Below are 26,905 nucleotides of genomic sequence, written 5' to 3'. Positions count from 1 at the left end.
CCAAATTCTCAGTGGCACAGCAGGTTAAAATTACGCACTGTAATCCTTAACTGCGCCGCGCAATTACCAATAGGCGGATCAACCGCAATGAGTGCGGCGCCGGAGCACAATTAGCGTGCCATATTTCTCTGGCGCTGCTGCCGGATTCGAGTGTTCTCGCTCTCTCTAATAATAATGGACGGGCAGCAGTTTAAGCAGTGCCATTACGGCTCGATATCTGGAAATTATGTTCCAATTAGAACACGGCCTGTGCATCAGTTGTCGGCTCAAAGGCTTTGCGGCAACAATGATTCGGATTCGCCGCCGCTGAGATGCGACCACTCGCTTTAATCATCTGATGGCTGCGGCGACTGCATGTGACACTCATTATGGTTGCCGGGCTGATTGCCGATGACGCTGTTTGTTTGATGTGCACCAAGTGAGAGAGCATCTGTACAGTCTGTGATTATTATTACACACACTAATTTAATCACGATAAATTTGCTTGTATTGCTTGTTCACCGTGCAGAAGCAGATATAGATGGATGGATTAAGCGTGGCTTTGAGCATTTTGACGTGAAATTATTATTTTTGTTAATTTGTCAACATTGATGATTTTGTTAAAACCGGTATAACTGTTTATTCATATTCTCGTTTTTGCTAGAGAAGGTTTTTTTTATTATCTCTGAATGTTTTCAGAATATGTAGAAAAATAAACTTCCATAACTCTTTTTGGTGTGATTAATTAATGCATAATTAAAAGCTGTACAAATGCTCTTAATATATTTTGAGTTGAGTACATATTAAAAAGAATAAAAAATAATAATAATAATAATAATCAAATATAAATGGAATAAAAAAAAACAAAGAACAGAGGATTGCGGAGACCAAGTCCTAAACAAATGATTGACATTATTAGATGCGCTCTTAAAGAAAAAGCGTCAAAGAACTTGATAAAGATTAAAATCACTATAATCAAGCATGCTTGGGGCACTAGTGTCAGTCAAAAATTGGTCACCAGTTATACCTTATCCCAATTCCTTTCCTTCAAAACTCCCTTTATTCTCATTGCTAAATTTTTGGGGCTCCCGCAGATCGAAGTTAAACAGTGAAATCTTTTAATTTTAAGTGAGCAAATTTTAATAGCTTCTGAGTTCCATTACGTCAGATGCTATCATCGCACGAAAGCGAATTTTATTAGCTCATAGTGCAAGCCACGCTCATTATGGAAGAAGCGCTTTTCAAATCAGCCAAAAAATAGGCTAATTGCTTATTCGATTTTAGAGCCGGCTTGCAAAATGACAAGGAAAGAATGAAGATGCGCTGCTCGCTCTCCCTTTTTCACAATCATCTCTCCGGGCACATACCAGTGAAAGGTCATCACCGTAGTTTGGCATGCAAAGGAATCAGACCCCTGTAGGGAGACGTCTGAATGACTTCAGTATATTAAAAATGCACGTGTGAGAAATTCTGCGCGTTTAGCCCCGGCAATTTGAATAATAATTGCACCTCCGCGTCACTCATTACTTGGCCGAGACGCTGGTAAATCGCGCAGTGCTTAAAATCGGCGAAAACAAATTCGCTCACATCACGACTGCGCGAGGAACGTTTGTTTGGAAGCGTCCGGCACGATTCAGACGGGCAGTGAAACACCAAAGAAAGCAAGATTTAAAACATTGTAAAGGTAAAAAGAGCATGAAATTAGAAAATTAATTTTATTCATTGTTAGAACATATTAAAGAGATAATAAATGACTACTTCTTATTTTACTTTTCAAAGTAATTTGGCATTGATATATTAAAACTTTTCGCGGTTTTTAAATTATAAAACAATAAAATGTTAATAAATTCTTAAAATCCAACTATAATTGTTTCAGAATATCGCATAAAACTAACATTTAATTAAAGAATTTCCTCTGAACAATAATATATTATTTTTTTTTTTTTTTAGTCCAAAAAGTATTTTAAATGCATAATCTATTATTACTCATAACTACAACCATCCAAATAGATGAGTTCCGAAATTTCTTCTGTTGCGATTTTATATTTTTATGGTAATGCTGTGACCATTTATAAAAGATTGAATAAAATGCTGAAAAAATTAATGATTATTATTAATTTTTTTATATTAATATTGTAGTAAAGGCTAATATTTTTCCTTTTATTTTGACTACGGTTGGATGTCAGAACACTGCCCTGGCCGTCCAGAGAGCGTTGAGAATCCACGGCGCTCGAAGAGTCTGCCAGGGTTCAGTAGCCGTGAATGATTTATGTGTTTGCGCATGCATCGAAAAATATGATTGCGTCCCTAGCTTTTGTTAAATTGCTGGATCGATGCTTTCAGACGCGTCCAGGCCAAGCAACTCTTTTTTCCCTTCCTCTTTCTCTGCTCACTTTGCAAACCGCGGTCGAGGTACACAAAAGAAAGAAGAAAAAACGCCGAGTGCAAGAACCCGCATCACTCCGCGGCTAGTTCGGCTCGCGCAGAGCAACGCCAGGAGAGCAAAACACCCACACTTGAGCAAATAATGAATGCACTAATGAAAATATATTCTCCGGTAGGTAGTTTGGTTCAATGCCTGCCCGCCGAGCACTTGTGCAAAACGGGATGCAGGTTCTGCGAACTGGACGCAGAGCAAAGAGGTAAAACGGAGAAGCTATAATATAAACATGGAAATTTTTAGGATTGCTAAGAATTTTTTTTGCATTAATTACTTAACGAAATTATTTATCAGAATTTTTTATATTTTAAGTAAACATAATCTCAAAATAATATGATGTGATTCAATTGATTTGGAATATTTTTGATAAAAAATTTCACGGAGTCAATTGCATTATAAATTTTTCTTTATTTTTCCCCCCCTTAACTTCACTATTGAACTGGATTTACTAAAATTTGAAGTTTCTAAAATAATAAAAATACAGTATTTTCAAAATCAACAAATCATTCAATCCAATCAACATTTTTGCTCATGATTCAATTCTGCAAATGAAAAGGCGGAGAGTTATGCAACCTGCTCAACACAAAGAGCTTCGCAACTGGGAATTCAATTTAATCCTGGCGATTTATGGTTGCTACACACAATTTAATACTATATTTCTGTGTGCTTTTTGTTAAATATCGCAGGTGCGAATGATTTGGATGCAGATGACAAGTTGTAAAACTTGCAACACGTGCGCGCGATAAATAATGAAACTCGACTCTGCACAGCACACACGCACTCTCTCCGCGAGCCTCCCTATTGAAAAGTCACTCGGCGTTTGAAGTGTCGCCGTTCGCGAGAGAGTACAAAGAGAAAAGCGAATGTACTCGCCAGACTGTGAGACAATATTGCGCGATGTGCTAGCAAGTGACGAGTGATTGTTACATTGTGGAGAAAATTGGAAATTGATGCGACAACAAAAGAAAAGGGGTTATTTATAGGAGCAGAGATATCGTGTAGCGCAAAGTGACACAAGTGCTCTGTACAAAAGCGCGTACGTGTCGCGATCCAGAAAAGAACAGGCCATGTTTCACTTTTTCTGTCATTCAAAAAGGGCGTGTTCTAAATTGAACAAAATTGCGCTGACGATATACATCAGTTTGATTTGAAATTACAATTTTTTCCCTTTGTTGTCTGTTCTTTGAACTCTATTTTACTTTTATAAATGAAAATAATTAACATGAAATATAAATGGCAGAATTAATGTTAGCAAAGGTTGAAAGTTCAAAAAAGAAAAAGTTCCAACCCGAATAAAGAAATTTAAAAATTAAAGGTTTAAAAAAAATCTCTAATTTTTTCATGTTCTTAACAAAATTTAGAAAAACACTTTTGTCTTATAAAATTTAAAATAATCACCTTGCATAAAATAAATTCTTTGGGTAAAAGAAAAAAATTGAAGAACAATAATTAATTTTTTGAACACCTGATCATATAATTTAATATTTAATTATTCGGGAGTAAAATTTATAAAGAACAATCAAGTCATTTAAATAATGGAATAAGAAATAATAAAATCTAATAGTAATTCTTTAAAATTCAATATTTCTCTTCCCTGTTGCATCTATTTTAAAAGAAATTTTTCACCTGTAGATCAATCCTTGCATTTTTGTTATGACAACCGTTTCTCGTTGAATAAAACATTACATTAAAATGAAAAACATACCAGACCAGAGATTTCCAGAAGAAATTCCTCCCTTTTGATGCTCGGAGAAGAGCGTAATTAGCATTACGAAATGCGCTAACTGCATTCCGTGTTCCGAGATCGACAGAGAAGAAATTGAATTCCAGCTCTGCAGCCAATGTTGAATTATTGCCGCTTACCAACTCTGCATCTAATTAATTGATAAAGTGCACCGGGTTTAAAGAGACGCGCAGCACTTATTTCCATTCATGTTGAGGCGCAGCTGCGCTCCGCCGTCGTTTAAATTAAATGCTTTTAGCGAGAGAGCAAGCAATATTTCCAGAGATCAGAGAGAGAGAAAGAGTTACAACATCTACCTCATAAGTGAATTTGCCTCGAACCAGGTTTTTTCTTTTGAAAAATTCCATTAAGAGATGGACAGGAATTTTACGATGTTTTAATGAAGACGAATGGCAAAACCTCTTGCCAATAAAATTTGATGGAATTTTTTGTACTTCGGCAGTTCCTGACTGGAATAAATTTATTTCGAGAGCTTCTCTATGCGCATCTCTGGTCGTAATTAACACGAACCGACCATTTCTGTCCGATGCATTTTTCTGAAATCGGGTCACAAGAGAGATGACGAAAGACCTTAGAGATTCCACAGCTGCATCCGTCGTCGGACGAAAGTAAAGAAATTGGAAATGCTCACGCACGCAGTGTTTTCTCAAGGTGCCAAAGTAAACGGAATGGAAATGGGTTCGTGTGCAAGACGCGTTTGCAGCCCGGTGCGTGGCGATGAAGCCGCGGGGCATTTTTTTTTTTTGCGCAAGAGCGGTCTTTTTCTTTCATACTTTAATGGCTGTGCAAACATTTTCTACGGCAACACCCTCGGCGCTTCTCATGAGTGGCACCTGTCGAAACAGGGAAAGGTCGTTGGTGGTTTTGCATACAAGAGCATGAAGAGTTTTCCAAACTCCCTTTACGCTTCTTCGGGGAGGAAAAACTTTGTGGAAAATCGCGAGTGGGCGTAAAACCTGTTTGGAATGCTTCTTGCGAGAAATATTGGATGGAGTTAAAAAAATCAATTATGCAAGATAGCAACAAAAAGATAAATATTTCACGATTATGCTATTCTATTATAAACTTTAACTAAAGGTTTCAGTAAATAGAAAATAGAATATACATTAAAATTACCAATTAACCATTAATTCCCTCCACTGACGCCTCCATGTAAGTTTAATTTTAAATATTGTAGTAACGCTGATATAAATGCTTTACTAGTTATTCTGAAAAGTTAGTTGTGTCACACAGATTTTCACCAAAAATCTAAATATTATTTTTCAAAAATGAACTTCTTGGAGACAAAAACTGCTTCAGAACAGTAAAAAAATTCATCTTTTGAGAATTTTCAATTTGCCTTTAATTTTTTTGTGTATAATAAAATTTAGCTCAAAAACGTTGCCATTAGTTGTGGCTAATTTTACCGTTTACTTAAAAGACACTATCTATCTCTGACAATGAGAATATAAATAAAGCATTGGTTTATAACATAAGCAACAGATAAGAGAAAGACATTCTCCCGCAGCTTTATTATAAATCATCAATTATTTAAAATTAAATCGAGTGCATGGAGTTTGTGCATCCGCAGGCACTTAAAGGTCGACGGCACAATTTTAATTGCAAGCGAGCAAGGCCTTCATTATTTACAAGTTAGAAAGTTTCAGATTTCGTCTGATAAAACGTAGGAATTTCCTCGGTGCACAGCACATAGTGAGTCATTGTACTACTCCCAGGCAGTGCAAGTGTATCAATGGCGTTGAAAAAGCGAGAGATGACTTTGCGCGATTTGCGTGCATTCGAAATTCCCTCCTTTCCTATGTACAACAGCGAATTTCATTCAAAACAACGCAGCCTTATCGATTTCCAATCGCGTTTTCTTTGGCCAAACGAGCCGACAAAAAATTAATCATGGACAAAAGAGATTGGCTTTCTACAAAACCGATACACAAAAGAGGCGTTTGGTATGTAAATAATAATTACAGGCAGATAGAATTTCAAATTAAATCCACGGAGAGAGAAGAAAAAGTGTATTCGGCGCTTCGGCACAAAAGAGAGCGCAAGCAAAAAACTCACACGCCGCACTACTTTCTTCGCATTCATCGCATCTATTAATATTTTTCCCATCATTAGTGTCATTTTTAATTAGCCTACATACCCTTGCCAACCTTGGCGAAAAAAAATAAAACACAAACGCTTCTACCTAGCAAGTGGGAACAGAAGATTCGTAGGTGTTGCCGAACATTTCTCGCTCAATTTAACCTTTGCGTGCACTTTTTTTTGCGTCTCTGGTCTTTGACACAAATAAGCTTGGGAGACACGCAAATTAGCGCACACGAATTTCTCCGCCGATCATTGTCAATTATCGCTCAGCTGTATGCGCGTGGATCACAATCATTTCGAGACTGGCCGGATGTTCGTTCGCATTCGTACGTACGGAGAGGCGAAATCTGGAGTGGAACCGGTTTGTCAAATCGTTCCACGTAAACACGCTCGTTTTTCAATGATAAATGCAAATGGCGTGTGAAACGATTCCCTAAAGTGAAAGTATTTCTTTAAGTGCTCGTTAAAAAGTGTTTGATAAGAAAATGTAAATTGTAAATTTGTCCCTGTTGGTCCTGGCACCAAAAAGACACACACAAATATAAAATAAAAAATGTCAATATAGGGAAAAGGAGCTGATCAAAGTTGGAAAAGGTAGAAATAATTAATTTCTTCGCATAAATATTTAAATATAATATTAAATTATGTTAAATTTGAACAATCTATTGTAAAAAACATTATTATTTCTACGTAACTTGATTATTTTTTTTAATTGATAATTTTTAAATTCTGGTATGGATAACAATTAATATATTTTCTATTTAATTCCTCAATTAAACCATATTTTTTTTTTAAACTTCCTTTTAGCAATGTTATGAATATATATATACAAATTTTATTAACTATATCATATTATATAAAAAATAAATTATCAAGGTGTTAATGAGTCGGTGTATGGTTTAATACGTTGCAAAATACATATTTTGATAGAATAGCCTTGATGATTTAAAAATTGTTATTTTCATTCATAAAATTACATAACGTTTGTGGAAGAAATGAAGTTCTTCATCATTATTCATTTATAATAAAAGATTAAAAGTAAAATTATTCAAATATTGTTTTTTTTTTCAATTCTTTTAACTTTTCCAAACTCTCACTCTAACGAAATTAACACTTATAAGCAGGAAAAGATTTTGTGTCTCAATTCTAGTTATGTCTGATTAGGGGGACAAAGAAACGAAATGAAAGGGACTGCAGAAAAACACAAAAGGAAGCGATTTCGTGTTCAGGGTCGCGAATCATTTTTATTTCTGACCTAGAGCCAAACCGCACCATTCTAAAAAAGGAAATCTGGATTGCTATCTCTGTGATTCCCGAACGAAATCTCACACAAGAGTTGTGTGTATGTAATTATGCCATCAAGTTCGAGCACAATCGATTTCCCATCAGTTTATCGCCGGAATTATCACCGTTTAGCCTGCAACCAAATAAACGCACAGACTCGTGACTCGCTCTCAAAAACTACTTTTGTTTTCGCAAACCTGTCATCAAAAGAAAGAAAGAAACACACACACGCTTGGAAATAAATGATCTTTCTGCCGCGAGATAAACTACACAAAGGAAGCAAACGAAAGTAGTCTGGCGAAAGTTGAGATAGTCCGGCCGGCGTGCGCGAATAAAAGCCGTTTTTATATCGCACGCAGGCAAGCGGGTATATCAGAGTGGTCACCGCCGCGGGTCAATTGGCGAGAACGAAATTATTTTATATCAATTCAGCATGAAGAGAAACCAAAAGGCTGGTTAATTAATGTCCTGCGCGAGTTCAACAACTTCCTTTGCAACTTTTAAAACGCAAGATAAAATGAGGTCACGCAGTGCGCTCCTCAGGGTCAAGGGAGAGTTCGGTAAAAAGGTGGGAACGATTCTTTTTCACTTTCTGCTTCGAATCTATCGACGCTCCGCTTGCATACCATTAAGTAAAACGCATTGTGGACTTTCATTGCCGGTTAATTTACGATTATTTTATAGGCCTGCTGCGCCGGGTAAAAGTTTTATGTACGAACCTGGTACGAGCGACCAGGTGTGTCATTTTAGTACCTGGGTGCGGAATCGTTATTAAAATCTTACCGAATACATTACACAGCCAATTGAAAGTAATTTTTACGTCTTAGTCGTAAAAATCCTTGGAATTTACGAAATAATTTTAGTAGAATTTTAGTTACGCGGTTTCCCAAGCACGCACTGTAACTGTACACGCGTGTTCTGGGAACGTGGGTTTTTGATGTGCCTGCGAAAATTTAGACTACTTGTGATTTTAATTTGAATGGCTGTCCAAGAGGTTACAGTGTCGTAGGCAGAAAGGAACTGGTTCATCCTGAGAAACCTAAGCGGCGAAATAATTCTGCTAGGAAGATTAGCGCCTCATCAATCAACCCACATCGGATGTTATAAAAAATGTTTGCAGATTTTCAGGCGCTGATAGTACAAGCAAGGCTTTGATTTGTATTTGAACCGGATTGTATGTATAAAAAGCTTTCTAGAATTTAATTTCTAGATTTTGTTAAATGCGAATTTTATAGGTTATCAGATAGGTTTACAGCTTAATTTGGAGTTGCGCTTGTTTATAAATTGTTAATACTATTTTACGAGGTTGCTCTATATAATCCAATTCATTAAGTTTTGATAAATTTTCCTCTAACAATTAGAGTCAAATAACAATGATTTCTCGCACACTTTATTGCCTCACTGGCTTTTATTAGGGTAATAAAATAGTTCCATTATAGCAGCATAAATAGCAGGAAAATAAACGGCAATTATTCTCTTTTCTCCCATGTGTATCACGTTAGTTGGAAAACATTAAATTGTTTTGTGCCTTGAAAATGTGCAAAAAGATTGGATATTGGCAGAAATAGGAACTTGCTGTCTAAAGATGGGTTTATTTTAGCAATGGAATTAAAATACAAACAATGTCTAAACAAAAAAATATATTTTAATAAACTTTATTTTAATTATATATGCTTTTTTTTATTGATATTGTTAATAAATTAATAATTTGTTAATTTTTGATATAATTATTATAAATAAAAAACCGTTACCAAAAATTTTAAACTATTTTTTTTAAACAAGTTTAAGATACATATTTGACACAAAAGTATATCTAAAATATTTTATATTAAGGAGCATTATTCAATCCTTTAAGGCAAATAATTACAATTTATAGAAATATAATTGCGTGAGATGCTTATCCTGCATTGGTAAATTGGGTAAATCAACATTAAATCTTCAATTACATAAGTATTCTTAATTTCCAATTATTGTTGCTTGATTAAATGTTGAGATGCGTGGGATAAAAACTCACGATTCAGGTCGGTGCAATTTGTTCTCCGCCCAATGACGCCATTGTATGCGCATTGAGATAAATTGAATGCATCTCTTGTCCGATCGCACCAATGCCAGGGGATTGTTCCGCTTTACCCTACATACTTCTAACTATACTACTTGCTTTACTTGTTGCACCTTCTTTACACAATTAATTTACTGTCCACGCCGTAACGATTCTGTCAAACGAGCGTTTCCTTCGCAAAGCAACCTATATTTTTTGCTTTTGTTGCGAGAAGTACATTAGATTGTGGCGCATCTTCCGAGAAAGAGGAAACGGGAGGTTTAATAATCGTCATTATGGTGCATATTCAGGCTGGAACTAATTAGGAGATTTGTTTTTGGCTCGGACCGGCCGACCGCACGGGGGAGGAGCCGCAATTAGGATGCTTAATGAGCCAATTTTGGGTTGCTTTGCAAATTTCTATATTTGCCTAAAAGCGGTCATTTCGTTGTAGGCGGTGGCCAACTTTCTATAAGAAACTCTTTTCTTATTTCGCAAGGGAAGAATATGATCTGTCGATTTCAAATACTAAAAGTATCAACCGCAGAATTTTACTTTTTTTCCCAGGCTCTCCATTTGCGAACAGTCATTTTTTTTTTTTTTTTGCAATGTATGCTCGCGGCCGGGTTTATTTAATTTCACTAACATCGATATGTAACCCGAAACACTGGACAAGAAAAATAAACGTGCAGAGTTGAAAAAAGAAAACTTGTATTTGCACGGTCTCTTCAACAACACAAAAATTCGTGTGAGAATCGCGCGCCGAGCAGCTCAAATTACACCTTCTTGTCCTTGGCTGGACAAAATGCAGACACATATTTTCGTCCAAATTAAAACATGACGAAACAAAAGGCGGCGCCAACATAGCGGAACGTGAGAATTGGCACCGCTCGTTGGAAAGAAAGAAAGAAAGGACCTTTATTTTTCTTTAAAAAAGAAAATCAAGCTGCTCATGAAAGGCGATAGCATTTTATACAGATCCGTTCGATTGGATTACTGTATCGAATGGCTGTGTGCTTCGATAATAAGAGTAATTGAAAAATATCAATTACTGGTCACGCCGCGGCGAAACAGGCACACCTACATCTCGCCAGGTATAACATTACACACATATCGCAGTGTGCAATGATGCAATTATATTAAAATTGGATTCAAAACTCGATTTTCCAACAAACTCGAGAGGTTTTCAAACATGGATGCGCTATTTTAATTATAATGAAGAGATATCAAAAGATGTGCGTTTTTAAAATTTGTTTAATATTTTCTTTCAATATTTAATAATATGTGGGGAGGGACAGTGCAAATGATATAAGGTATTTGTGATCAATAAAATTAATACAATTAATAATTATATAAAATAAAACCCTTTGATACACTCCAGTGATAATTTTTATAAATTCATTATTATTGCATACTGAACTATAATTTATTATATATTATTTAATTATTAAATAAATAAAATTAATATTTTGCAATAGATTTAAAAATGTGAACGTCATTTTGATAAAATTAAAAAAACATAGGTATAAATATATTTTACTATTATAAATTATAAATATTTAATGAAATAATAAAAATTAAAACAAAAATATTGTTTAGTTAGTTAATAAATTTATAGATTTTTTTGTTTTTTATACATTACGTTTTTTTTACATATTGTTGTTAAAAAAAGTTTATCTAATTTTGTTTCCATGACTTATTATGAAATTGAGATCACCCTGACTTGTTTGTCTCTCATCAACAGCAATCCTCTATAAAATTGCATTTTTCTCTGATTACAGCTCGGTTGATGAGAATTGCATGGAAATGGTGACCTGCTGAGCACGGACTGAGGCAAAATGGGCAACTCACATTCGGCGCAGCACAGTTTCCACCATGGCCACCCGCACGACCCGCACCACCGCGGCTACCCGCGGCCCTTCCACCACCACCAGCATCCTGGCGAGATCGCCTACCCTCCAGATGACCCCCGATGGAACGTCCACTCCTTCCCGCGGGACATGCACCGCCGAGGTCCGCCGGGCCGCAACCCCGAACTGGTTCCTGAGAACAAGGTGCTGCCCAAGGTACTGGGGCCGCCGCCCAAACTGCGCGCCACCAACAACGGCGCCATCCTGCACCAGGGTGGCACCATCAGCGGAAGGAAAATAGCGCAGGTGAGAGATCTTGTTTTGTGCTGGCTTGTTTGATTATGTGACGTGACACTCTAGGTTACGCTCTTTTGCACTTCTGTGAAACTGAAAATTGTCTAGAAATAGAAAGATCGATAAGACGCAATTATTTTCTCTTTTGGTTTGTCTCCAAGTTAATTAGAGAAAAAATAATGATAGATACCAGGAAAATAATATATACATAATGGCCTCGTTTTGCATCGAAAATTGTAATTTTTATATTTTTGTGCAAAAAAAATTTATAAAATATTAGCATTAGGATATATTAAAAACAGGGACTTGTTTCTTTCCTTACTTACAATTAAATGTTAATTTTTGAAGGTATTTTCAATTATTGATTTTCTTAAGCTGCTGGTTCTATGAAAATAATTTAGCCGTGACTAGAGTTCGTATGAAGCAGAGTGGCGCAGTGGAAGCGTGCTGGGCCCATAACCCAGAGGTCCGTGGATCGAAACCACGCTCTGCTATATTCTTTTAATAATAATAATTAATATCTTTGCAAAGTGGTTTTGTGGAAGGTATGATTTTTTCTAAAAAATTATTTCTTTCTAGAAATTTTTATCACTCAAATTCAATTTATTTCACACGTTTCAAAACAAAAATTAAAATTGAATCACGAAAAATTTATGACGTTTAGTTTAAAATTAATAATTTTTAACACTCTTTTCATTTATTTACTTCGTCTGAACGTAAAATTTAAATTCAATAATTTTAATTCGCTAAATTTTTTCTGCGTTCAATTAATTTTATTTTAATTTTTAAATAATCAAGTTTTTACTGTTCGTCAATATTATTCTCTGGACCTGATTTGAAAGCAACCAATGCTAGGCAATGTAATTAAACTGTCAATCAACTCACAGAGAGCTTGAATTCACCTAGTAAATAGCAGCAGCACCTATTTTGCGGCCACGTAATGTCACTCTGCGTTTGAAAATCATCTCATCAATCAATCGGAAGCGTCAGATTTCAATGGGATTAATATATGTCTGGCGGCGCAAATCTAGGATTAAATCAAATGCGAAAATAAAATGGAATTCACGTGAGCGTAATGAACATTAGCGGCGGCAAAATTGTAGCTCGGTTTTTCCTTGACAAAAGTGACGGAAGAGACAAACAAAATATTCACGTCTTCACCTTTTTGTATTGCACGCAATTCGTCGCAGTGCAGCCTTACAGAAGTAACGGTGTTGCCCAATTTCGTGTGAGAACCACGCCGATAATTTGGGTCAATAATAATTTCATTTCGCGTAAACGCATCAAAATTTGCGGTATATTGTGAGAAAGTTCCGCTTCAGGGAAGCGATCTGTGGTTCCGCAGTGCCGCAAACTACTGACCATTCATGAATTTACAGGTGTCACTTTCAAATAAAACGAACTGGTTGGAAAGCATTGCCAGATTTTGTAAATAGCACAATCCACAAATAAAAAACCAACATACTAGTTTAAATTATTTATAAAACAAATAAAACTTGATTTTGTATAAATAAATCAAACTAATTCGAATTATTATTATGATAAAATATTATTTTTTATTTCATTTTTTAATTATATTTAAGTTTTGCCCTAATGAACATTTTTTGGTACATTTAATATAATTGTTTAAATATAAATGAAATATATTATATTTATAAAATTAAACTTGGGAACCGTGGAATCATTAAATACTGAATATAAATATTATAAATCATCCCATTTTGGATTGTAATTTCATGAAGGTGTCAATAATTATGATTATTATACGCAAATTAACTTGAATCTCGAAAAATTTTATATTATTTATTTTTTTATTTTTAAAAGTAATGCTTAGGCTGTCAAAATTTTTTGAATATTTTCTATGGAGTTTACTGTATACCCTCTATGAAAGTTAACTTGGTGATTGTAATGAAATGAGCAACTTTAAATTAAAAAAGCTCAATGCTCAGAAGGATGCGCGTCAGGTACATATAATTGCAATTTACTGCTAGCGTTGCTGGTTGCATACGCCGCGAACCGTGCAAGGCATAAATAAACATTAGCACGCAGCCAAAGCAGCACAATTCCTCCGTGGTTCGCTCACCTCCAGAGCCGCTGTGCCGGCATAATTGATTAGTTAATTAAGCACCTCCGTGGCACTACGTGCTTCCTTCAAAGTCTTCCCAGGAGATTGCATTCACAACTGCACTTTCCCGGGGCAAACAATAAACAATAAGCCCAGAAATGCATATTGATTCGCTGCGATAAAATTGAAATAGTCAACTTGTACGATTAATTTGGTTACAAACGCTGCTAAACTAATTTGAAATTGTTTGTTTCAGCAAAACGTGGCGCCCGTGAAAGCTTACAAGGCGAAAGTGAGCAGAGGGTCGCCCGGCGGCAGATTGAGCGCAAACAGATTTGGAGGCAGCGAGCCAGATCTGCGGGCTCCCTCTAATTTCAGAGCCGCCCCGGCGCCTTTAATGATGGTCAATCAGCAAAAGCCAATGGTCGTCCGGACCAACGCCAACGCAGCTTCAGCGGCGGCTGCCGCCGCCGCCGCCGCCGCAGCGAACAAAAAGAAGTATAAAGCGCCGCCACCCCCGCAGAAGCAGGAGTCGGAGTCGCCAAGCGACACCAGCGGTCAGTTTTCAATTTTCGCTTTAATTGTGTTTGCCTTCAGGATCAATCAATATTGAATCAATTCGAAATATTAACTGTCTTGCCAATAATTTGAAAGACTGGAGAAAAAAAATCTTGAGAAAGTTACAAAAAAATAAAATAAAAAGAACAAATTTTGGACTCATAAATATTCATGCATAATGATGCTGGACATTAACCAAATTTATTTCCTCTAGAAACAGATTTTGAAATTTACATTTTTTTCTATTCAAAATTGTCTGGAATTAGTTATATTATATAATATCACAAATTTTAATTCAATAAAATAAAATACATGTTTCTCTTGAATTTATTATTTAATGCATTAGAAATTGAGACTTTTTTGCAGTGAAATTTGGATACTTTTTATTTAATGTTTTCCATTTTTTGAAAGTTATTATGCAGAAAACAAAACAAATATGGCACTGGATCAAACGAGAATTTAAAAGAAAAGTTAAAGCTTTAAAATAAAAAATAGCAAAATACTTAGTTTCATTACATAAGTTAATAAAAATTCTTTTGAACACAGAAAAGATTTGCAGATTTAAAAAATGTATTATTTTGAAATCAAATAATCAGATTGAAAAATCCTCATATTATGTGAATATTTTTTTTTAATCGCGGTGGCATTGATTTTCAGGTTGGGAGGATACGGGTTCAGCGGCGCCAAAGAAGACGCGGCTGTTCAAAACCAGAGCACAAACGTCAAACAGTCCGGCGCCGTCGAGCGAGGCGCGGAAAAGCGAGGAAAATAACAAACAATCACGGGCGCCAATCAACGCGGCTGCGTCCGCGTTCTTGGCCAAGCGAAGCGTTTCCTCGCCTGAATTCCAACAGGAGCTGGTCAAGGCGGCCCAGCAGAAGCACAAAGAGCGACTGGCCAAAAAGCATGTGGCGCCAGAAGCTCAAAAAGTGGCGGCCACCGCACAACCGCAAAACAAAGGGTCGCCCACACCTTCGGGCCCGCGACACGCACCAGTTGGCCGCGAGTCGTCCAACGACCATCGCGAAGTCAAAGAAAACCACAGGTAGGAGGTGGAATTATTATTCTCAAGTAAATTGTAACAAAACTTTTTGCAGGCCGACCAGAGCGAGGTCCCCGGCGGTCGAACAAAGTGCCAAAAAACAACCTCTCGTGAATTCACAGCCGCCGAAAACCTTCTACTTCGGAATGGACGTGGGTGGCGGAGTGGCCGCCGCTGACGAAGACGAGGTTGATAGGTTTGCAGCCCGCATGAGGAATCCCGTCCTGCGGAGGAAGAGGTCGTCGTCCGGCTCGGGCGAAAGTTACACAGAAGATGAAATGCCACTGAACAACGGCGACATCAATTTGCAGGTAACAAAACAGATAAACCTTACAAAATATTGATTTTAACAATATTTTTGAATAATTGTGAAACAGTTTTAATTTATGGCATATGAAATTTGTTTTTAATCCACGGGAAATTAAAGAAATGTACAACCATTTATGCTGAGAAAAACGAATTAATTTTGATCCTATATGCATAGTTCTCAGGCAGAGAATAAAAATAATTTATCCAGAAAGCCTGCTAAAATTTGAAATTAAAAGTTGTTCATTATATTTTTGCCAAAAATTAAAAGGAAAATAACTCAATTTAATGTTTAATTATAAAAAATATATTTATTTAAATACGTTTAATGTAAGCAAAAGTTGTAAAATTACACTAATTGACTAATAACAGTTTTTTTGCAGTTTTTTTTTTTTCTAAATACATCTGTTGGATTGTTCTAAATGAATAAATTTCTGTTCATTCTAGAATATAAATTTGCAAAATCTTCAGTTATTCTTGTTGAAAATTTAGTTGCAATAGTTTTTTGTGTGGTTTCAACCGATGAGATTCCAAATAATGACATTTTCGATTTTAATAAATAAGAAATCTAAATAATTGCTTATTATTTGTTTTATAGCTGCGACCAGTGCTGCCAAAAAAGACCCCCGACATCCCCCGTTTTTCACCCACCGCTGCTTGGCGGCAGCTCCTGGTTGGTGACCTCCCTGACGAACCTGAAGACGACCCAAGAGGGAGGCGGAGGAATCGGTCTATTTCACCAATTTTAAGAGAAACCAGTGGCACCGCCGCCTTGTTGGAGGAGCGAATCGTCCAGTGCTATTCGCAGCGAGCCCCTCTGCTGGTGCGCGGGAGCGTGGCCACGCAGGAAAAGTCCGGTGACTCGGGAATTTCCGGGGACGCCAGTCCGGGACCGGGACAAAACATGCTAGATTCGCCTGACCCAGCGCCCGCAGCTCCCATCCGACTCCGCAAAAACCACTCGCCGGTCGCGAGACAATGGACGCCCGAACAGGATTTGGACGACTCGAGTTCAGACGAGGACCCCGTCAAGGCGGCGAGAAGCCCGCCGTCGAGAAGGGCCGTTTCAGAAGAACGCCCGCCCGAGGTTTTGAAAGGAGAAAGGGGCAGGTCAAGTGGAAGGGTCACGCCACCGAAATTTACGAGAAGGTCGCACATGTTCTCCTTGTCGCTGCCAAGACCAGACCAGCTACAGTTGGCGGCTAACAAAGGCCCAGAAGAAATAGATGTGAGTATTATTTTTTAATAAAATATAAATTTTTTATTGTAAATATTATATCTATTGAGCATTGAAATATTTAGAATTTAACTATTGCAATTTTTGTTCAAAGAATAAAAACAGCAGATCATATGAAGTTTTTTTTAAAATATTTTTTAAACTTTACCTGGATTTGTATATTATTTATTTATAAAATTTTATTCCTGACGGATTCAAGCTTAAATTTACAGCTTTAAGAGTAACATTTTTATTTTCTTACTAAATATGAATTTGTAATACAAGCTAATATTATCCTGAAAAATTGAAACTTTTAATAATTTAATTTAATTTCCATCCTATTTTCTACTTTAAATTTAAGGTCCATTGCATTTTTATTATTTACTTTTGTTAATTTCTCAGTCGCCGCTGGAAAGTCCCGATGAAAACATCACCACATTCCACAGCCTGAAAAAGTTCAAAAAATCTGTGTCCGGTGCTCTTGGGTCAGCTTTTCAAAACAAGTACCATTCGCAGCAGCAACTTTCCCTTGACGAAAACTGGTACTTGAGTCGCAGCGCCCCCAACTCCCTGGACAGCACCGGCGAAGGCCCCAACTGGCAGCGGACGCCGATCCAGTCTGACGAGGGCGTCTGCTGGCGTTCGCCCAACGAATCGAGCAGTCCCGACCAGTATGAAGAGGAGGAGGTGGAGGAAATAATACAAATCACCGGCAAAAAGCCTCTGTCCCACATCGCCTCCGGCAGCCACATCATGTACCTGCCCGAGTACGACTCTCGAAGGTGCATCGTCCCCAGGGTCAAGTCGCGAAACCTGCACGCAGGTCAGAGGTCACTGAGTGTGGACGTTTTGACGCAACTGCACAACAAAGAAAGGGAGGAGCAGGGAGCGCGAAACAACAATAGTCTGCTCATCGTCAGGAACAACCACCTGAACGAGCGGCCCGAAGAGATGCGCGAGCTGCGACCTGAGTCGCCGTGGGAGGTGCCGCAGGTGCACAGCGAGGACGAGCAGGCGGTCAAGGCCATCAGGTCGAAGTTGACCAACAAACCGGGCAAGAAATTCACTTTCCAGTCAACGATCAGGCAGATCGAAAGGCGGCGAGTGGCGGACCGGCTGTCGAAAGAGGCGGAAATGCGCGAAAAGCAGCGGAGGCAGGAGGCGGAGGCCATGAAGAAGGTGGAGGAGGAGTTTCAGCGCAAGCGGGCCAGGGAAAAGGCCACCCTGAAGGAGCAGCTGCGCCTCTTCAGTCTGCAGGACAGCGACGGGCCGCAGTCTCTGCCCGCCATCTCCCTCGACGAGAGGGTGGTGCAGAGGTCAAAGCCCGTCAGGGCCGAACCTGAAGGCCAGGCGGCCACCAGGGTGGCGCCGAAGAAGTCCATCTACAAGCAGATCGCGCAAAGCATCCAGGAGGACGAGTCGGCGTCGATCAGGCAGGCGAAATCGGCCGAGCCGAGAGAATACAAAGACTACATCGCGAATCCGGCCAAAATTAATAGGTTTGTATGTTTGCTCTTCGCTTCTCTCTTGTCAGCACATTTGGATGTGGGGCTTGATGGTTTTTGTTATTTGCATTCGCAGCGAATTTCCTTGGCTACACGGACGACCCGAGGCGGTCTTTCTCTCTTGCTATGTACCCTTTGCTTTAATTAAATTTCTATGTATTCGAGAGCTGCTGCGGGACAATGTTTGCATTCCGTGCAGCATTACTTTTGGCCCACAGACTTGTGTAATTCGCTTTACCTTTCTATATATGTATGTATGTGCTATTCTAACACTCATTTTGCACCCACTCTCATTTGCCAATTTTAACAGTCACTTCAACGCCTGTTAAACTGTGAGTAATAAAAGCTCTGCATTTTCAATCTTATATTATCACTTAACAGTTTTATTAGGCTTGGAAAAAATATTATCTCTTTCGATTAAAATATTATCAAAAATAATTACTAACAAAACTGTGAGAACAACCTTGCAATGCGTAATGATTTAATTGTAAGTACAATAAACAGTCATAAAAAGAAATTATGTAATACATATTTTTATTTATTTCTTTTTAATTTATAGCTATTTTTCTAAGACCTAATAATGAATTTTAAATTAGAAATTTTTAAATTATTTTTTAGAAATTAAAACATTTGATCTTGGAAATTTTTAAAACAACATTCAAAAATTCATTTTGTATTCATATTCTCAAATTAAGGAATTACTAAATTATGACTATTTAAAGTAGCGCTAAACAATGAGATTTTTCTAAGCCTAATATAAAAGTGAATTTAAGCATTTTTTGAATGATTTATCACACCATTAGCAGGTACCCGAGTGGCGAACGCGCCTCCCCATCGCCGTCCAGCAGTAGTGCCAGCAGCAACACCCGCAGAAACGTGACCCACCCAGCCATCGTATGTGATATTCCTAAAACCTCCCAGGCTTACTTAGGTAATTTAAAATTTTTTGCACTCCTTGCATTTCATAAAAACAATTAAAAATGCGGAAATTTACACAAACAGGTCCAATTTTTGCGGAGAGTGACTTGAAAATTGTTCCCGAGTCACACAATTACCGGCGCGAATTCGCCAAGGGAGCGGTAAACGGCGGCGGCACCTCGGCAGCGTCGAGGGTGCCCCGAGCCAGACTGTCACCCTCACCATCCCCAAAGGAGCAGCAGGATGGTGGCGCCTCTCGCGGACACTCGCAGTACAACGGATTTGCCTCCCTTCCGCCTCAACAGGTCAGATATGTAATATAAATATATTTAATTCTGTTATAAATTAAAGTAAAGAAATAAAAAAACAAAAACAAAAAAAGTCTGGGAAAAAGTTTCAAAAATTATATCCTCGCAATATCAGTTTCATTATTATTTATTACCTCTAATTTTTTTTTTTTATCTAAGTTGCAAAATTAATTTTTCTTTTGTTTACGGAAATTTCTTCTTTATAAAAGAAAAAAATATAATATTTATTTTATTATTTATTTGAATTTTTTAATTTTCAATTTATTGAACTTTGTTAGATAGAGAACGTCCATTATTTTTTGTTTCTTTTCAAAGAGGTGGTTAAATATAAAATTCAAAACTGCTGACAACAGAATCTCTATGAATATTGATTTTGTTTTGCAGTTGGCGAGCAGTAGCTCTTCGTCGAGTGGTGCATCCAAATCGACTGCTAGCAAAGTGCCAGCGCTGCAACCCTTCAATGCCGCCAAGTCGAAAGGCTACCGTCCAATCGGATTCAAAGCACCCTCGAGTGGCGCGTCGCCGGCGGCGGGCGCCAAAGCCAAAGTCATTCAGGCAGTCAGCTGAGCGGACACACCACGGAGTGCATGTTAGTTTGTTTGTCGACGAGATCAGATTCCACTTAATGATATGCTTGATTGCATGTGTTGCAAAGTTTTGATTAACGCCTCCGGTTAATATCATCAAAATGTGCTAAATCCTGCTGTGAAATTATGCACCGCCGCCAACCAAACAATGAGCTTTTGTACATATATATCCTCATTTCTCTGCTGCATCTCTTGAATGTTTAATTACTCTGTGTACCATACACACAGGCCTGTTAATTTGCTCATCTGTTCGAATGTACACTTTGTATGCACATTGTTATCGATGCAGAAGCCGCCGTGGAGCGGCTAATTCAATTTAACTTGGCATTATCAGGCGCCGGAATGGCGAAATTAATTTATCGTTTGGCGAGAGAGTGAGATGTGTGTGGAACAAACACATTCAGTAAACGGGATTTCCAGTGCAATGTAATATTATTCGAGTGTGTAATCATCCCTTATATTTACCCTGTATTATATGCAAATATCGTCTCTCATTTACTTTAACATACATTTATATAAATATACCAGGCCTCCATTGTAGCAATAATCATCACCCTATTAATGGACTTGAAACGCGATTTGCTCAACACACCTACTAGTAAAATATAGATTTTACAGCAGTCCGCCCAACATTACAACATCGATCGTTTTACTTTTCAATCAAATGATGAATAATCGCTACAGCATATATATGAAGATATAATTTAATGCATAAGAAATAAATAAATAATAACCCCCAAACCTCGTGATAATAGTCAAGAAACAATATGTCTTCGCTTATAATATTTTATGACAACAATTTTTATATTTTATTTACGACGATTTTACTGTTACGCACGGGAGAGGCGCTCCGTATTGATTTGTTGGAATGGCAACGAGAGTTACAAATTTTTATTATATTTTATTATTGGATGCGTTGCAGATAGTCGAATTAATGTATTTTACTATGTCGGCAAGGAAGTCCAATACTAACCAAGTGGAAATGTGATTTGTGCTCTAAAATTTTGCTATACTGGAAGTTACAAGTGGTAATAAATAAAATGAATTTTAAAGAAAAATGAAAAATAATATGTTATTTCATTAATATTCCGATAAATTTCAATTATGAAGGAAGACAATTGTACTTAAAAAAAATATTTTCAAAGAAATCTAACCATAAGGAATTTTTTTATGCAGATTCGTCCATTAGGTAAATCTAATATTTCACAGATTAATTCGCACTTAAAATATGTACATAATTAAATTCATGTCTGCAATTAAAAAAATTTAATGTATTTTTTTTATAAATAGGAAAACAATTATTATTATCATGAGCTCCGTTTTGATATTTACGATTCCTTAGATTCCCCTAAGCAACATTAACTATTTTTTGTTTGTACTTTTTTATAAAAATTAATTTTAAATATTATTTTTAAAACAAATTAAAGTAGATTTGGTACGAAACGCATGCATTGGCCTGAGCGTAATCAAGTTGCCAGTCTTCTGTGACTTTCGCGAAAGATTTGAGCCGACTTTCTGTTTAAGCTGTCACTCCTGGAGCAAAAAAGTGCGAATCTGTGCTCCCAACGGACGAGACCGTGTTGCAAGCAGGGCCGAGGTGACACACGACTTTGGTCCTTCTGCAGTGGTAATTACTCTCTTGCTCCTGCGACGGCCCAGCTCGATTTCATTTCCCTTTCATGGTGTCGCGTCGTCCATTTGGAAAGGGTGAGCACCACCCGACGGTCCAACGACTTAAGAAAGATCTAGCACGGCATGATTCACGTCTCATTTCATCTGGTAATGATGCCAGAATGGCCCGAGAGAGCGGCGGCTGCCTCGACGTCGTTTAGTTTCTTCCAGGCCCAAGTGCGGCTGCTGCAGGAAATTACCAACGTGCGCCCGCCGTCGGCTTATCTGGCTCTAATGATTCTTGAAATTGAATTTTATATCATGCGTGCTTTACCTACTTTGGCCCACATCCATCGGCGGCCGCGGCGAGCATGGAAATGATCCTCTGGCGTCGCGGTGTGAATTTCTAATCATTTTGAATCTCAACTCTGGGAATTTTCAGGCATCGCGTATGAGTTGAAGTTGTAAGATTTTTTCCAAGGAATGTAAATTTTCGTGTTATTTTAGATTGAAATACTTAATTTACACTTAAGTTTCAGTAAAGTCTTACAGCAAAAAAATGCGAGTCGTAGAAAAAACAAAGGATGCCTAGTTCTTCTTTGAATCATTGGGCAATTAAAATATATCATGATCAACATAAGCTACAATTTTGTTTTTTATATTTTCAAAGAAAAGCGCAACTATTGTAAAAAAAAACAATTTTTTTATAAATTATTAAAAAATAATACGAATTATTTATTTAATTAAAAGCTGACAATGAGTAATATTACTCACCTTGCGTTTCAAAAATTAAAGTGTTAAGGCAGCTCTTTCATCTAATTTTCCTCATTTTTTCAGATATTTAAGCAGTTGCCTTGAATATTTTCACAATTTTTCCTTAAATAAAGGATCGGCGCGGGCAAGAGCAAAGCTAAAAATTCTGGCATTTACTTTTAATTTTGTATACAAAGTTAATTTTGTAAAAAAATGCAACTCAACAATAGAGCGGGTTGCATAGTTTGATACTTCTAGTAAAATTATATTTGTGCAGTTCTCTATTCCTAACTTTTATAATTTAAAGGTTGTATTTCATGAACTCCCTATGTAAGAAAATTTTTAATTTTTAGAGGAAAAATATCCAGTAAAATTAATCACGAAAACTTATTAAAAAGCAAATTTTTCTATCTTCAAAACTATAAATTAAACTATAAATTATTCTTTTAGAGAAGAAATTTGCTCGTTTGTATGTTGCCAGGCAAAATTTACGCAAAACAAATTTGTTGAATTACAAAAATTATTTCACATTCCGTTTGCCAAGCACCAGAGCTCAAAGGCAAGCGAAATGAAGAGAGCAGCTTTTTCGCAATTAACGCTGCCGAGAGTAAACAAAAAGGGCCGATTCAAGGCACTCTTGCGCAACTTGGACCTAAATACAAGCGAGTATAAAATAATTAGTTTGCGTTAATGAGCTTTATTTTTTCCCGCCAACGACAGCGCGTGCAGGGCAAACTTTTGAGAATTGCGCTGTCACCGGAGGAGGAAAATGTTGCTCGTAAATTTTCTCTCCACCGGAACGGTGTGTTTGGAATTTTTATTATATTTTTTCGCTCCGAAAATAAATAGCACCGCGTTGGTTTCAATGCGTTTCACCTCTCACACTTCCTCTCTTGGGCCGCTTTTAAAACTCAATGCCGCGGAAATTTTGCAGACCCTTGCTTGCTCTTATTAATTTCTCGCGCGTGCGGGCACCAAGGTGGAAAGTTTTTTCAGAGTGTAGCCATATAGCCCGCGAAATAAATTTGTGAGCGGTACTTAGAGTTTGTTTGCCTACGTCGGCGGTGCTGCCAAGCAAGTACAAGAGCAAACAAGCGCAGCTGGCGTCTTCGTCGCCGTCGGGCTCAAGATGAATTTTCCCATTTTAATTAAATTGATTTTGCTGCCGGATTAATGGTGACAGGAGGCCTTTCATGACGACGTGCAGCAGACAATGCTGAGAATTTCTTGCTCCCACTACTATATTTTGGCAAAATTAATACAATGAAGATTATGAATTACCAAGAAGAAATTTATATTTTTAATTATATTAAATTTTCAACATCAAATTGCAAGTTCTGTTCTAATCCTATTATTCTATCATATTCCAACAGTTTTAAAATTGGAAAAAAACTGGCTTGATTGTTTTTTTTAAAATTAATTAATACATGAACATCAATTAATTAGTTTCATAAAATATCATGAGTAATAATTTGTTCTAATTTTTTTTTATCAAAGTTTTAAGAAATTTTGGAAAATTTTTATTACGTACAATTTTTATAAAATATCTGATTTTTTAATCTAATTATTTATTTATTCAAGCAGCGATAAAAGAAAAAATTAATTGTTTAAAATTAATTCTTTGTAAGTAAAATACATTGTTACAATGGCGCTTGAAAGATCTATTGTTGGATCTAGAAATTTGTCATCCTTACCTCAATAATGGAAGATTGTATCGTTTTGATTCGTTATTTGATTGTTGAGGGGATTTTTAGAGGTTTTGAAAAGTTCTCGTAAAGTTTTTGCTGGTGAAAATGAAACCAAAAGGGCAACATGCAGCGGAACCTGAGGCCCTTCAGAGCATGAACCTCCTGGAGTTGCGGCATATTAGAGATTTGCTTTCGGACATCACCAAGCTAGAGTGCAAGCAGATCTCTATCTTGAAATCTAACACTGACCCTGTCGACGAGACTGTGCTGCAATTGGAAAACGTCAGAACCAGAATACGAGAACTGGAACAGAGTTTGGCTCAAAAGGAGACCTGCATCAAAGTAATAATTTTTGTTTTTCTAGAATTAGACAATTTTTATATTTTTGAAAATTTCAGGAGCAGCAATTGCGTGCTGCAGAAGCAAACTTCGAAGCAGAAGCGGCAACTGTGGAAGGAAAGATGCTGGACAAATTGAAGCTCAAATTCCTCAAAGGACAGGCCAGGATTGAACAAGAGCACAAAGAAAGTTTGCGCAAGCAAATCATTCGGCTGAGTCGAAGACAGTTGTGTCTGAAACTCGCCGAAACGCAGTTCCTCTTTACGCGACCTGAGATGTTCCCAAAGTACGCAAAAGAGAGACTGCGATTGGAAAGAATGGAACTGCTCAAATTGGAGCATCTCTTGATGAAGTATAAATGAAGATCAAGATGGAGTTATAATTTTTATAATCAATTTCTTTTTTAGGTACAAGAATGTGAATTTTGAGGAAGCTCGCAGCCTGACCCAGGACTTAAGCGAAACGGAACCAGCAGAAAAAGAAATGGACGACGTGTCTGAGGAAACTGAATATTTGGCGAGCAACATACGGGACTTGAAGAAAAAACTGAAGAAACGAGCCAAGGAAAGCGAAGAGAGGGACGTTGACCTTTTTGAAATTGACTCGGTGAAGTTTGAGGCACACGAGGAAATAGTGAAAATGGAAAATTTGATTTGCGACCTCAAGTATTTAAATTTTAATTTTAAGAATACGCTTGAAAAATTGTTAAATAAATTTTCAGCGATGACAATATTATACTGCAAGAGATGGAGCTGGACTCGGAGGAGTTGCAGCAGAGAATGCAGAAAATGATTGAAATTGATTTCGAGCAGGCTGAAATTTTGGAAAAATTGAAGCTGATGCTGCAAACTCTTAGTGACAAGGGCTCCCCAGCTCTCGCCACACGCATGGAGCTATGCAAAAGAGAACTGGCCGATTTGGAGCGGGAGCTGGGCAGGGGCACAGAGAGACTGGCCGACATCGAAGAGTGCAAAATGAGGCTTATGACGGAAAAGAATAAGCTGATGGTATGTCTATTTAATAATTTTGTTAATAATTTTTTTTCTTCCCAAACTCTTTATACTCCAGGATTTGATCGCCCAGAAGAAGGAGCTGGAAGCAACTGCACAGTCCACTGCAGATGTTTTGCAGACTTTGCGATCCGCCAAGAAGGATCTGCAGCAAGAGTTGCATTCACTAAGCAACACCGAGAAGGAGATCTCGGTGCAGACCAAGCAAAAATCCAGAGATTTTGAAGTTTTAAGGTTTCATTTTTTTATTTTTAAATGGCTACAAAAATTTAATTGGAAATTTCAAATTTCAGCGCACAAGTCTTGAGTGTGCTGCAAAGATTGGAAAGCCGAGCTGCCGAGCACAAGCATCTCCTAAGCGAAGTCCGAATATTGGACGAGGAACTCGAGAAATTGGAGGAGAAAAAGGATGAGGAACTCGGAGCAGCCCATAATGAATCATCCAAAATTTATCAGATGCAGGGAGAATTAGAGAGTTTGGATTCTACATGTTATCAGTTGGTGGCTGCCCGCAAAGAAAGGGCTGCTGAAACTTTACATCTCCGAAGGACGCTGGACCAATAGAATTTAATACTGAGTTTTAAAATGAAAAAATATTGTTGCTGTAATGGAAAATTAAATATTATTAATTAGTCAATGATTGAGGAGTACAGCGCCATTTGATATAATTCCAATTTATCAAATTGCTCAAATTAAGATGAAGCAAAGGGTAATTTTTTTGTATTACTGCAATCAATTTATTTTACAATTCAGTTTTTAATGCTCTTCTGTCTTGGCATAATATTTGTTCCTTTAAAAAAAAATACAATAAGAAGATATTGCAGTAAATTTGTGTTTAAACTAAACATTCTGGAATCTGTAACTTAAATCAATAGTATTTATAATAGAAAATAGTATATTTCCTCATTTAATCGAATGCTTCTAATTAATCTAAAATACCTATTATATAAAAAAACTTCTCAATTGCCCTAGCTTACATTATTTGATTAAAAAACTTATTTTATATTCCACCTTATTGTTAGCAGTTTCGTTGAATTTTCAAGTGTCTCCGCCTTTTTTGTGAAACCGTCGACACGGAGGCGGAAAATCGAGGCCATTGAGCAACAAAGGGAGAATTTCGCAAAGAGCGCAGAAATAACGCGCCATTCATTCGGCGCCAGCACAAAACCACGCGTGCTGCCGCGTGAAAAGGGCCCGCTTCTATTGCCCGCAGAGAAAAAGCGTTTAATTAACGCCGAGTGCGATAACTCTGTGTGCTTGTGGGCACGACGACATAAATTTGCATTCA

The 26,905-nt window shown here is 37.3% G+C and overlaps 2 protein-coding genes and 1 non-coding gene across 5 annotated transcripts in view; all 3 read left to right on the top strand.

Annotated features, from left to right (window-relative positions):
* Positions 1-20,999, top strand: part of LOC132197235 (uncharacterized) — a 51,524-nt gene extending 30,525 nt beyond the window's left edge. The window contains exons 3-11 of one of the 3 annotated variants that reach the window (XM_059620382.1): positions 11,349-11,723; positions 14,033-14,333; positions 14,992-15,379; positions 15,432-15,687; positions 16,281-16,910; positions 17,301-18,397; positions 19,210-19,334; positions 19,406-19,635; positions 20,014-20,999. In XM_059620382.1, coding sequence (XP_059476365.1) covers positions 11,406-11,723; positions 14,033-14,333; positions 14,992-15,379; positions 15,432-15,687; positions 16,281-16,910; positions 17,301-18,397; positions 19,210-19,334; positions 19,406-19,635; positions 20,014-20,196 — 3,528 coding nt within the window. In that variant the 5' untranslated portion in view covers positions 11,349-11,405 and the 3' untranslated portion in view covers positions 20,197-20,999. Of the gene's footprint in view, positions 1-11,348; positions 11,724-14,032; positions 14,334-14,991; positions 15,380-15,431; positions 15,688-16,280; positions 16,911-17,300; positions 18,398-19,206; positions 19,335-19,405; positions 19,636-20,013 lie in introns of all 3 variants that reach the window. The other 2 variants (XM_059620383.1, XM_059620381.1) reach the window with 2 other exon arrangements.
* Trnam-cau (transfer RNA methionine (anticodon CAU)) lies at positions 12,134-12,205 on the top strand. Its single transcript has one exon. It is a non-coding gene; the product is annotated as a tRNA-Met (tRNA).
* A 3,374-nt stretch (positions 21,000-24,373) lies between the features above and the next one.
* LOC132196329 (centrosomal protein of 63 kDa-like) lies at positions 24,374-26,181 on the top strand. The gene is made up of 6 exons (XM_059618891.1): positions 24,374-24,610; positions 24,667-24,959; positions 25,015-25,218; positions 25,329-25,614; positions 25,676-25,851; positions 25,911-26,181. The coding sequence occupies exons 1-6, from the start codon at positions 24,374-24,376 to the stop codon at positions 26,179-26,181; spliced, it is 1,467 nt and encodes a 488-aa protein (XP_059474874.1).
* Positions 26,182-26,905: the final 724 nt, after the last annotated feature.

Source organism: Neocloeon triangulifer, unplaced genomic scaffold (genome assembly GCF_031216515.1).
Source record: "Neocloeon triangulifer isolate White Clay Creek 2 clone unplaced genomic scaffold, ASM3121651v1 ptg000012l, whole genome shotgun sequence".
In the NCBI taxonomy this organism is placed as follows: domain Eukaryota; kingdom Metazoa; phylum Arthropoda; class Insecta; order Ephemeroptera; family Baetidae; genus Neocloeon; species Neocloeon triangulifer.
The sequence above is the reverse complement of the archived record's forward strand: the minus strand, read 5'-3'. Positions and strand labels throughout refer to the sequence as shown.

What these genes read in the sequence shown, in the direction of transcription:
- LOC132196329 (XM_059618891.1), top strand. Translation starts at nt 24,374, where the DNA reads ATGAAACCAAAAGGGCAACATGCAGCGGAACCTGAGGCCCTTCAGAGC. An exon ending in AAAAGGAGACCTGCATCAAA is followed by an intron (nt 24,611 to 24,666) that starts GTAATAATTTTT and finishes TGAAAATTTCAG; the next exon opens with GAGCAGCAATTGCGTGCTGC. An exon ending in TTTGAAATTGACTCGGTGAA is followed by an intron (nt 25,219 to 25,328) that starts GTTTGAGGCACA and finishes ATAAATTTTCAG; the next exon opens with CGATGACAATATTATACTGC.